The sequence below is a fragment of the Ammospiza caudacuta genome, chromosome 30 (assembly GCF_027887145.1).
Source record: "Ammospiza caudacuta isolate bAmmCau1 chromosome 30, bAmmCau1.pri, whole genome shotgun sequence".
NCBI lineage: Eukaryota > Metazoa > Chordata > Aves > Passeriformes > Passerellidae > Ammospiza > Ammospiza caudacuta.
In genome coordinates, this window is record NC_080622.1 from 4,229,165 (window position 1) to 4,241,190 (window position 12,026).

Below are 12,026 nucleotides of genomic sequence, written 5' to 3' on the forward strand. Positions count from 1 at the left end.
ACGGGAACCGGGAGCAGGCGCGCCGCGGGCAGCCCCCGGTGGGGTCCTTGCGCTCCGGTACGCGCCTCCTGCGCAGGCGCGCCGCGGGCAGCCCGGGCGAGCTCTGCGCAGGCGCAGTGCGGGCAGCGCGGGGTCCTCAGCGCCGTGAGGGGAACGGGGCCGCCATGTTGGGCCTGGGGGCGGCGGGACGGGTGCTGAGCCGGGCCCTGAGCCTGAGCCATGGCCCGGTGAGGGCGGGGGCACCGGGAGTGGCGGGGGAACGGGCCCTGAGCCTGAGCCATGGCCCGGTGAGAGCGGGGACACTGGGAGTGGCGGGGGAACGGGCCCTGAGCCTGAGCTATGGCCCGGTGAGGGCGGGGGCACCGGGAGTGGCGGGAGGCGCCTGGGGGTGGGTACCGGGGGAGCGGGACGGGCTTTGACCCAGAGCGAAGCGGCACCGGGGATGGGGGGCTGGGGCCGGGCCTGGGGTCGGTACCGGGGGTGGCGGGACGGGCCCTGAGCCGGACCCGTAACCCCGTTATGGAACCCTATAGACCCCATAAGCCCCTTATGGAACCCTATAGACCCCATAAGCCCCTTATGGAACCCTATAGACCCCATAACCCCCTTATGGAACCCTATAGACCCCACAGCCCCTGTACCGTACCCAGCCCCATAAGCCCTGGTCGAGTTCCCCTCATAATGGGACTGTAAATCCCCCCTTAGAGCCCCCCCAGACCCCATAACCCCCCCCAGCCCTCAGAGACCCCATAACCCCCCCATTGTTATGGGAATGTTCCGGAATCCCACAGGGCTCAGTGCCCCTTTCCCATGGGCACGCTCTGGAACATTCCGTACTCGCAGGGCTCAATGCCCCATCTCCATCCCATCCCATCAGAACCTTCTGGAACGTTCTGGAAGCCTGCAGGGCTCGGTGCCCCATCCCCATCCTGAGCCCCATTCCCATCAGAACCCTTTAGAATGTTCCAGAACCCCACAGGGCTTGGTGCCTTGTTCCCATCAGAACCCTTTAGAACCTTCTGGAACGTTCCATGCCCACACAGGGTTTGGTACGCCATCCCCATCAGAACCCTTTAGAACGTTCCAGAACCCTGCAGGACTTGGTTCCTTGTTCCCATCAGAACCTTCTGGAACATTCCAGAGCCCCACAGGGCTCAGTGCCCCTATTCCCATCAGAACCCTTTAGAACCTTCCAGAACCTCACAGGTCTCAGTGCCCCGTTCCCATCAGAACCCTTTAGAACATTCTGGAACCTCACAGGTCCTGGTGCCCTGTTCCCATCAGAACCCTTTAGAACCTTCCAGAACCCTGCAGGACTCGCTGCCTCGACCCCATCAGAACCTTCTGGAATGTTCCGTTCTCGCAGGGCTCAGTGCCCCAGCCCCATCCCAAGCCCCGTTCCCATCAGAACCCTTTAGAACCTTCCAGAACCTCACAGGTCTCAGTGCCCCGTTCCCATCAGAACCCTTTAGAACCTTCCAGAACCCCTCACAGGTCTCAGTGCCCTGTTCCCATCAGAACCCTTTAGAACCTTCCAGAACCTCACAGGTCTCAGTGCCCTGTTCCCATCAGAACCCTTTAGAACCTTCCAGAACCTCTCACAGGTCTCAGTGCCTTGTTCCCATCAGAACCCTTTAGAACCTTCCAGAACCCCTCACAGGTCTCAGTGCCCCGTTCCCATCAGAACCCTTCAGAACCTTCCAGAACGTTCCGTCCCGCAGGCCTCGCTGGTGGTGGAGCGCGTGTGGCCGGTGCCGCTGGGCCGGGCAGGAGCCGCTCCCCGGCTGCACCCGCGGCGACACCGGGTGTACCGAGTGCTGAGGGACGGGAAACACCAACCCCGGGGGGACATGGAGCTGCTGCTGAGCCGGGCCGTGCAGGGTGAGTGGGGGGCTCATTCCATTGGGTCTGGGGGTGCCTCATTCCATTGGGTTTGGGGGTGCCTCATTCCCTGAGTCTGGGGGTGCCTCATTCCCTGGGTCTGGGGGGGCCTCATTCCCTGAGTCTGGGGGGCCTCATTCCATTGGGGGGCCTCATTCCCTGGGTCTGGGGGTGCATCTTTCCTTGGGTCTGGGGGGGCCTCATTCCCTGAGTCTGGGGTGCCTCATTCCCTGAGTCTGGGGGTGCCTCATTACCTGAGTCTGGGGGTGCCTCATTCCTTGGGTCTGGGGTTCCTCATTACCTGAGTCGGGGGGCCTCATTCCCTGGGTCTGGGGGTGCCTCATTCCCTGAGTCTGGGGGTGCCTCATTCCATTGGGTCTGGGGGCCTCATTCCCTGAGTCTGGGGGTGCCTCATTCCATTGGGTCTGGGGGCCTCATTCCCTGAGTCTGGGGGTGCCTCATTCCATTGGGTCTGGGGGCCTCATTCCCTGAGTCGGGGTGCCTCATTCCTTGGGTCTGGGGGGCCTCATTCCATTTGGTCTAGGGGTGCCTCATTCCATTGGGTGTGGGGTGCCTCATTCCTTGGGTCTGGGGGTGCCTCATTCCATTGGGGTGCCTCGTTCCCTGAGTCTGGGGGTGCCTCATTCCCTGAGTCTGGGGTGCCTCATTCCTTGGGTCTGGGGGTGCCTCATTCCCCCAGGTCTGGGGGTGCCTCATTCCCTGAGTCTGGGGGTGCCTCATTCCCCCAGGTCTGGGGGTGCCTCATTCCCTTGGGGTGCCTCATTCCCCTGAGTCTGGGGGTGCCTCATTACCTGAGTCTGGGGGTGCCTCATTCCTTGGGTCTGGGGTTCCTCATTACCTGAGTCGGGGTGCCTCATTCCCTGGGTCTGGGGGTGCCTCATTCCCTGAGTCGGGGTGCCTCATTCCTTGGGTCTGGGGGTGCCTCATTCCATTGGGGTGCCTCATTCCCTGAGTCTGGGGGTGCCTCATTCCCTGAGTCTGGGGGTGCCTCATTCCTTGGGTCTGGGGGTGCCTCATTCCCTGAGTCTGGGGGTGCCTCATTCCCTGGAAATTCCTCATTCCCTGGGAATCTGGAAATTCTGTGTGCCCTTCCTGGGAATGGGATTTTTGACCCTCCAATCCCAACAATTCCCTGAAATTTCTCTTTTAATTTCCTGGAATTTTATATCAAATTTACCCCCCTTGGGCTGGACTCCCCAGGCTGCTGTGGGAGTTGGGATTTTTCCAGCATTCCCAGCTGACTTTTGACTCCACAATCCCAACAATTCCATGGAATTTCTATTAAATCTCTGAAATGTAACCCCCTTGGGATGGATCCCCACCCCTGCTGTGGGAGCTGGGATTTTTCCAGCATTCCCAGCTGAGTTTTGACTCCCAAACCCAACAACTCCCTGGAATTTCTATTAAATCTCTGGAATTTAACCCCCATGGGATGGATCCCCACCCCTGCCATGGGAGTTGGGATTTTCCAGCATTCCCAGCTGAATTTTGACCTCCCAAACCCAACAATTCCATAGAATTTCTCTTTAATTTCCTGGAATTTTATATCAAATTTACCCCCCTTGGGCTGGACTCCCCAGGCTGCCATGGGAGTTGGGATTTTTCCAGCATTCCCAGCTGAATTTTGACGTCCCAAACCCAACAACTCCCTGGAATTTCTATTAAATCTCTGGGATTTACCCCCCATGGGATGGATCCCCACCCCTGCCATGGGAGCTGGGATTTTCCAGCATTCCCAGCTGAGTTTTGACTCCACAATCCCAACAACTCCCTGGAATTTCTATTAAATCTCTGGAATTTAACCCCCTTGGGATGGATCCCCACCCCTGCTGTGGGAATTGGGATTTTTCCAGCATTCCCAGCTGAATTTTGACTCCCAAACTCAACAACTCCCTGGAATTTCTATTAAATCTCTGGAATTTACCCCCATGGGATGGATCCCCACCCCTGCCATGGGAGTTGGGATTTTCCAGCATTCCCAGGTGACTTTTCCCCATTTTCCTGGCAGACCTGGGCAGCCGTGGGGACGTGGTGAGGGTGAAGAAGAGCGTGGGCAGGAACAAGCTGCTGCCCCAGGGCCTGGCTGTGTACCCATCCCCGGAGAACCTGCGCCTCTTCCAGCAGGAGAAGGAGGTCAGCAGCTCCTCAGCACCTGGCAAAAGCAGCATTTGGGCTTTGGAGGCTCTTTGGGATCATCCCACACCATTTTTTTTTGGGGTTTTTTTTGGGCTGGGAGGTGCTGGGTTTATTTGGGATTGTGATCCCAAGGTGAGCCCGGAGCCATAAAAAATTCCTGCTCAAGGAGGGTTTGGGATGAGGGGAGAACTGTCCTGGCACTGCCAAGGGATGATTCCTTCCCTTTTATCCTTCTCCATCCTTGGGTTTTTCCATTTTATCCTCCTCAATCCCTGTTTATTCCCACGTTTCCTCAATCTGTTTTCCTCCATTTCTTCTTCCCCATCCCCATTTTTCCCATTTATCTTTCTATATCCCATTCTTCCCCATTATCCTCTCTCAATCCTAATTTCCCCCATTTTCTCCTCTCAATCCCATTTTTCCCTTTTTTGTTTCCCAAATCCTTTTTATTCCCCTATTTTTTCCCATTTTCCTTCCTAAATCCCATTTTTCTTCTCTTTCCTCCTAAATCCCATTTTTCCCCATTCTCCCTCTCAATCTCATTTTTCCATTTCCCCTTCTAAATCCCTTTTTTTTTTTCATTTCCCCCCCATTTTCCTTCCTAAATCCCAGTTTCTTCCCCAGTTACCTTTCTCAATCCCATTTTCCTCCCATTTTCTTTCCTCAATCCCATTTTCCCCCCGTTTTCCTTCCTAAGTCCCATTTTCTCCCATTTCCCCTTCTAAATCCCATTTTTCCTCATTTTCCCTCTAAATCCCATTTTCTCTTTTTTTGCCTCCTAAATCCCATTTTTTCCCATTTTACTCCTCAATCCCATTTTCCTCTCATCTTCTATCCTCAATCCCATTTTCTCCCCATTTCCCTTCCTAAATTCCAAATTTTTCCCCATTTACCCTTCTCAATCCAATTTTTTCCCCATTTTCCCTCCTAAATCCCATTTTCCCCCATTTTCCCCCATATTTCCCCCATTTCCCCCCATTTCCCAATCCCATCCCCCCTAATTCAATTTTTCCCATTTCCCCCATATTTTCCCCATTTTCCCCCATTTTTCTCCCCATTTCTCCAATCCCATCCCCCCTAAATCCCATTTCCCCCCATATTTCCCCCATTTCCCCTCCATATTTCCCCCACATTTTCCCCATTTTCCCCCATATTTCCCCCATATATCCCCCAATTTTCCCCATATTTCCCCCATATTTTCCCCATATTTCTCCCATATTTCCCCCATTTCCCAATCCCATCCCCCCTAATCCCATTTTTCCCATTTTCTCCCCTCAACCCCATTTTCCCCCATATTTCCCCCAATTTTTGTCCATATTTCCCCCATTTTTCCCCATTTCCCCAATCCCATCCCCCCTAAATCCCATTTTCCCCCATATTTCCCCCACATTTTTCCCCCATTTTCCCCCATATTTCCCCCAATTTTTCTCCATATTTCCCTCCATATTTCCCCCTTTTTTCCCCATTTCCCCCCATATTTACCCCTCATTTTTCCCCCATTTTCCCCCAATTTTCCCTCATTTTCCCCCAATTTTCCCCATATTTCCCCCATTTTCCCCATTTCCCCCCAATTTTCCCCCATTTTCCCCCATATTTCCCCATTCCTAACCCCATTTCCTTCCCCCCAGCTGGCTCAGCAGGAGAAGCTGGAGGAGCCCCAAACCCAGAGCGGGCAGAAGGTGAGCAGGAATCCCCCACCCCAAAAAACCCCCAAAAAACCCCGAAATCCCAAGATTTCCCCCGTTCCTAAATCCCTTTTCCCCTTTTCAGACCCTGGAGTTCCTGAGGCGCTGCCGGCTCCAGGTGGGGATGAAGAACAACGTGAGCTGGGAGCTCAGCCCCGACATCGTGGCCAGGCACTTCCTCAAAAATGTGAGAGAATTTCTGGGGTTTTGGGGATTTCTGGGGGTTTTGGCATTTCCAGGGTCAAATCCCACAATTTGGGGTCGTTCCTGAAGGATTTGGGGGCTTCAGGCCAGCCCTGCTCCCAGGATTTGGGGCCATTCCTGGGATTTGTGGGGTTTTGGGATTTGGGAGGTTTTGGGATTTGTGGGTGTTTTTGGGATTTGGGAGGTTTTGGGATTTGGGGGGTTTTAGGGGGGTTTGGGATTTGTGGGGGTTTTGGGATTTGTGGGGGTTTTGGGATTTATAGGGTTTGGGATTTGTGGTGTTTTGGGATTTGTGGTGTTTTGGGATTTGTGGGTGTTTTTGGGATTTGGGAGGTTTTGGGATTTGGGGGGATTTATGGGGTTTTTGGGATTTCCAGGGTCAAATCCCACAATTTGGGGTCGTTCCTGAAGGATTTGGGGGCTTCAGGCCAGCCCTGCTCCCAGGATTTGGGGCCATTCCTGGGTTTTGTGGTGTTTTGGGATTTGTGGTGTTTTGGGATTTGGGGGGATTTATGGGTTTTGGGATTTATGGGGTTTTGGGATTTGGGAGGTTTTGGGATTTATGGTTTTTTGGGATTTCTGGGGTTTTGAGATTTGTGGGCGTTTTGGGATTTATGGGTTTTTGGGATTTCTGGGGTTTTTGGCATTTCCAGGGTCAAATCCCACAATTTGGGGTCGTTCCTGAAGGATTTGGGGGCTTCAGGCCAGCCCTGCTCCCAGGATTTGGGGCCATTCCTGGGATTTGTGGTGTTTTGGGATTTGTGGTGTTTTGGGATTTGTGGGTGTTTTTGGGATTTGGGGGTGTTTTGGGATTTGTGGGTGTTTTTGGGATTTGGGAGGTTTTGGGATTTGGGGGGTTTTAGGGGGGTTTGGGATTTGTGGGGGTTTTGGGATTTATGGGGTTTTGGGATTTGGGGGGGTTTTGGGATTTGTGGGGGTTTTGGGATTTGTGGTGTTTTGGGATTTGTGGGTGTTTTTGGGATTTGGGAGGTTTTGGGATTTGGGGGGATTTATGGGGTTTTTGGGATTTCCAGGGTCAAATCCCACAATTTGGGGTCGTTCCTGAAGGATTTGGGGGCTTCAGGCCAGCCCTGCTCCCAGGATTTGAGGCCATTCCTGGGTTTTGTGGTGTTTTGGGATTTGTGGGGGTTTTGGGATTTATGGGGTTTGGGATTTCTGGGGTTTTTGGGATTTCCAGGGTCAAATCCCAGAATTTGGGGTTGTTCCTGAAGGATTTGGGGGTTCAGGCCAGCCCTGCTCCCAGATTTGGGGGGCGATTTCTGGGTTTTGGGGCCATTCCTGGGATTTGGGGTGGCTCCCTGGTTTTGGGGTTATTCTGGGGCTTTGGGATCATTCCCATGTTTTGGGATTTGCGGCCATTCTTGGATTTGGGGCCATTCCTGGGTTTTGGGGTCATTCCCATGTTTTGGGTTTTGGGGCCATTTCTTGGATTTGGGATCATTCCCATGTTTTGGGATTTGGGGCCGTTCCTGGGATTTGGGGCCATTTCTGGGATTTGGGATCATTCCCATGTTTTGGGATTTGTGGTCATTCTGGGATTTGGGGCCATTTCTTGGATTTGAGGCTGTTCCTGGGATTTGGGATCATTCCCATGTTTTGGGGCTGTTCCTGAGATTTGGGACCATTCCTGGGATTTGAGGCTGTTCCTGGGTTTTGGGATCATTCCCATGTTTTGGGATTTAGGGCCATTCCTGGGTTTTGGGGTCATTCCCATGTTTTGGGTTTTGGGGCCATTTCTTGGATTTGGGGCCATTCCTGGGTTTTGGGATTTGGGGCCATTCCTGGGATTTGGGGTCATTTCTGGGATTTGGGGCCATTTCCAGGATTTGGGGCCATTTCTGGGCTTTGGGATCATTGCCGTGTTTTAGGGCTGTTCCTGAGATTTGGGGCCATTCCTGAGATTTGGGGCCATTTCTGGGCTTTGGGGCCCTTCCTGGGTTTTAGGATCATTCCCATGTTTTGGGATTTGGGGTCATTCTGGGATTTGGGGCCATTTCCAGGATTTGGGGCCATTTCTGGGATTTGGGGCCATTTCTGGGATTTGGGGCCATTTCTGGGATTTGGGGCCATTTCTGGGTTTTGGGGTCATTCCCGTGTTTTGGAATTTGGGGCCATTTCTGGGATTTGGGGTCACTCTCATTCCATTGAGTTTTGGGATCATTCCCATGTTTTGGGGCCATTCCTGGGTTCGGGGCCATTCCTGGGATTTGGGGTGGCACCCCAGGGTTTGGGTGGCACCCCAGGGTTTGGGTGGCACCCCAGGGTTTGGATGGCACCCAGGATTTGGAGTGGCACCCTAGGGTTTGGGGTGGCACCCCAGGATTTTGGTGGCACCCCGGGGTTTGGGTGGCACCCCAGGGTTGGGGTGGCACCCCAGCATTCGGGGCCGTGCCCGTTCTCTCCCGTGCCAGCTCGGGGTGTTCGTGCCCCCCCACGCCCTGCGGCTGCCACCGGAGCCCATCACACGCTGGGGACACTTCTGGTGTGACGTCACGGTGAGGGGACACGGGGACATGGGGACAGAGGGGACCCCTTGCACCCCATTTCCCTCCCCCTTCCTCCCCATTTCCCCCCATTTCCCCCTCATTTCCCCCCATTTCCCCCTCATTTCCCCCCATTTCCCCCTCATTTCCCCCTCATTTCCCCCTCATTTCCCCCTCATTTCCCCCTCATTTCCCCCTCATTTCCCCCTCATTTCCCCCCATTTCCCCCTCATTTCTTCCCCATTTCCCCCTCATTTCTTCCCCATTTCCCCCTCATTTCCCCCTCATTTCCTCCCCATTTCCCCCTCATTTCCTCCCCATTTCCCCCAATTTCCTTTCCACTTTCTCCCTGTTTTCCCCTCATTTCCACCCTATTTTCCTCTCCCATTTCCTCTCCTTTTTCCTTCCCACTTTCCCCTCATTCTCGCCCTATTCCCCCCTCATTTTCTCCCCATATTCCCCAATCCCCACTCTCAATTTCCCCCTCAGTTCCACCCCATTTCTCTCTCCCATTTCCCCCTCATTTCCTCCCTGTTTCCCCTCAATTCTTCACCATTTCCCTTCCACTTTTTCCCTATTTCCCCTTTCACTTCCACCCCATTTTCCTCTCCCATTCCCCCCTCATTTTCTCCCCATTTTCCCCTTCCCACTTTCCCCCCATTTCCCCCAATTTCCCTTCCATTTTCCCCCCATTTTCCCCCCATTTCCACCCCAATTCCCACTCTCAATTTCCCCCTCACTTCCACCCCATTTTCCTCTCCCATTTCCCCCTCATTTCCTCCCCATTTCCCCCATTTTCCTTTCCCCTTTCTCCCTGTTTTCCCCTCATTTCCACCCCATTTTCCTCTCCCATTTCCTCCCCTTTTCCTTCCCACTTTCCCCTCATTCCCACCCCATTCCCCCCTCACTTTCTTCCCATTTCCCCCTCATGTCCCCCAATTTCCCTTCAACTTCTCCCTATTTCCTCCCCAGTTCCCCCAATTTCCTTTCCCATCTCCCCCATTTTCCCCCCATTTCCCCTCATTTTCTCCCCATTTTCCCCAATCCTCACTCTCAATTTCCCTTCCATTTTCTCCCCATTTCCCCCAATTTCCTTTCAATTTCCCCCAATTTCCTGCCAGTTTTCCCCCCATTTCCCCAAATCCCCACTCCCAATTTCACTTTCCCTCCTTTCCCTTCCCCATTTCCAGCTGATTTCCCCCAGTTTCCTCTCCCTCTTCCCCCATCTCCCTCCAGCTGGGAACATTGGGGTGGTTTGGGGGGTTTTGGGGTGTCCTGGGGGGTTTTGGGGTGATCCTGGGGGGTTTTGGGGTGTCCCGGGGCTGCTTTTGGGGTTCCCATGTGAACAGTTTGGACACAGTGCAGGTACCCATGGCCATGGTGCACCAGGGGTGTTTTGGGATGTTTTTGGGGTGGTTTGGGGTTTTTTTTGGGGTGTTTTTGGAGTGACTGAGGTGGTTTTGGGGTGACTGAGGTGTTTCTTTGGTTTTTTGGGGTGACTGAGGTGTTTTTGGGTTTCTTAGGGTGTTTTTGGGGTGGTTTTGCGGTTTTTGGGTGTTTTTGGGATGACTCAGGTGCTTTTGGGTTTTTTAGGGTATTTTTGGGGTGACTGAGGTGTTTTTGGGGTCCCCAGGTGAACGCTTTGGACACAGTGCAGGTGCCCATGGCCGTGATGCCCTGGGGTTGGTTTTGGGGTGGTTTTGGGATGGCTTGGGTGATTTTGGGCTGGTTTTTGGGGTATTTTTGGGGTGACTGAGGTGTTTTTGGGGTCCCCAGGTGAACGGCCTGGACACTGTGCGGGTTCCCATGGACGTGGTTCAGTTCCTGCACCCCAAAACCAAACGCTTCCGCCACTGGCAGCAGCAGCAGCAGCAGCAGCTGGAGAGCAGCAGGGAGAGGCTCCTCTGACCCCCCCAGGATGGATTTGGGGGTCCCCGGGATGGATTTGGGGTCCCTGAGATGGATTTGGGGTCCCCAGAATGGATTTGGGGTCCCCAGAATGGATTTAGAGTCATTCCCCCTCTTTGGGTTCCCCTCTCACCTCTATGGAACTCCAGACATTGCCCAATTCCCAGAGCAGATTTTGGGGTTTTTTTTGAGCCCCCCAAATGCCTCTGAGCCCCACTCTGATCTGGGGGGTCCCTGAGATGGATTTGGGGTCCCCAGAATGGATTTGGGGTCCCCAGAATGAATTTGGGGTCCCCAGAATGGATTTAGGGCCATTCCCCCTCTTTGGATTCCCCTCTCTCCTCTGTGCAACTCCAGACATCGCCCAATTCCCAGAGCAGATTTTGGGGTTTTTTTTGAGCCCCCCCAAATCCCTCTGAGCCCCACTCTGGTCTGAGGGGTCCCTGGCTTGGTTTTGGGGTCCCTGGGGTGGATTTGGGGTCCCCAGAATGGATTTGGGGCCACTCCTCCTCTTTAGGATCCCCCCTCATCTCTGTGGAACTCTTGGACATCTCTGAGTTCCCAGAGCAGATTTTGGGGTTTTTTTGAGCCCCCCAAATCCCTCTGAGCCCCACTCTGGTCTGAGGGGTCCCTGGCTTGGTTTTGGGGTCCCTGGGGTGGATTTGGGGTTCCCAGAATGAATTTGGGGTTCCCACAATGAATTTAGAGCCATTCCCCTTCTTTGGGTTCCCCTCTCTCCTCTATGGAACTCCAGACATTGCCCAATTCCCAGAGCAGATTTTGGGGTTTTTTTTGAGCTCCCCAAATGCCTCTGAGCCCCACTCTGATCTGAGGGGTCCCTGAGATGGATTTGGGGTCCCCAGAATGAATTTGGGGTCCCCAGAATGGATTTGGGGTTCCCAGAATGGATTTAGGGCCATTCCCCCTCTTTGGATTCCCCTCTCTCCTCTGTGCAACTCCAGACATCGCCCAATTCCCCGAGCAGATTTTGGGGTTTTTTTGAACCCCCCAAAATCCCCCCGAGCCCCACTCTGGTCCAGGGGGGTCCTTGATGTAATTTTGGGGTCCCTGAGATGGATTTGGGGTCCCTGGAGTGGCCAAGATTTCCCCCCCCTCCCCAAAAAAAAAAGGGAATTTTGGGATCTGAATTTGAGCGTTCTGAGTCAATTGTTTGGGGACCCACCAGGTGAGCGCTGCGTCCCCAAATTGTCACCAAGGGATGTCCCCAAATTGTCACCACAGGATGTCCCCAAATTGTCACCAAGGGATGTCCCCAAGTTGTCACCATGGGATGTCCCCAAATTGTCACCAAGGGATGTCCCCAAGTTGTCACCAAGGGATGTCCCCAAATTGTCACCACGGGATGTCCTCAAGTTGTCACCACGGGATGTCCCCAAAGTGTCACCACGGGATGTCCCCAAATTGTCACCAAGGGATGTCCCCAAATTGTCACCACAGGATGTCCCCAAGTTGTCACCAAGGGATGTCCCCAAAGTGTCACCAAGGGATGTCCCCAAATTGTCACCATGGGGGTGTCCCCAAAGTGCCACCACGGGGTGTCCCCACAGGTGTCCCCCAAAGGTGTCACCTCTCGGGGTAGGGGGGGTGTGGCGGTGCCACCGGTGTCACCGGTTGGTTACCATGGCAACGGCACCGTGACAACAGCGGGGAGGACACGGCTGGGGAC

The 12,026-nt window shown here is 54.1% G+C and overlaps 1 protein-coding gene across 2 annotated transcripts; it reads left to right on the forward strand.

Annotated features, from left to right (window-relative positions):
* Positions 1–131: 131 nt before the first annotated feature.
* Positions 132–11,541, forward strand: MRPL9 (mitochondrial ribosomal protein L9). Of its 2 annotated transcripts, none has more exons than XM_058821760.1 (7): positions 132–227; positions 1,722–1,881; positions 3,911–4,035; positions 5,667–5,717; positions 5,809–5,910; positions 8,360–8,443; positions 10,208–11,541. In XM_058821760.1, exons 1-7 carry the CDS (start codon positions 165–167, stop codon positions 10,337–10,339), a joined length of 717 nt encoding a protein of 238 aa, XP_058677743.1. In that variant the 5' UTR covers positions 132–164; the 3' UTR covers positions 10,340–11,541. The 2 variants fall into 2 exon arrangements, with proteins under 2 accessions (XP_058677743.1, XP_058677742.1); XM_058821759.1 differs by having other exon boundaries at positions 165–287.
* Positions 11,542–12,026: the final 485 nt, after the last annotated feature.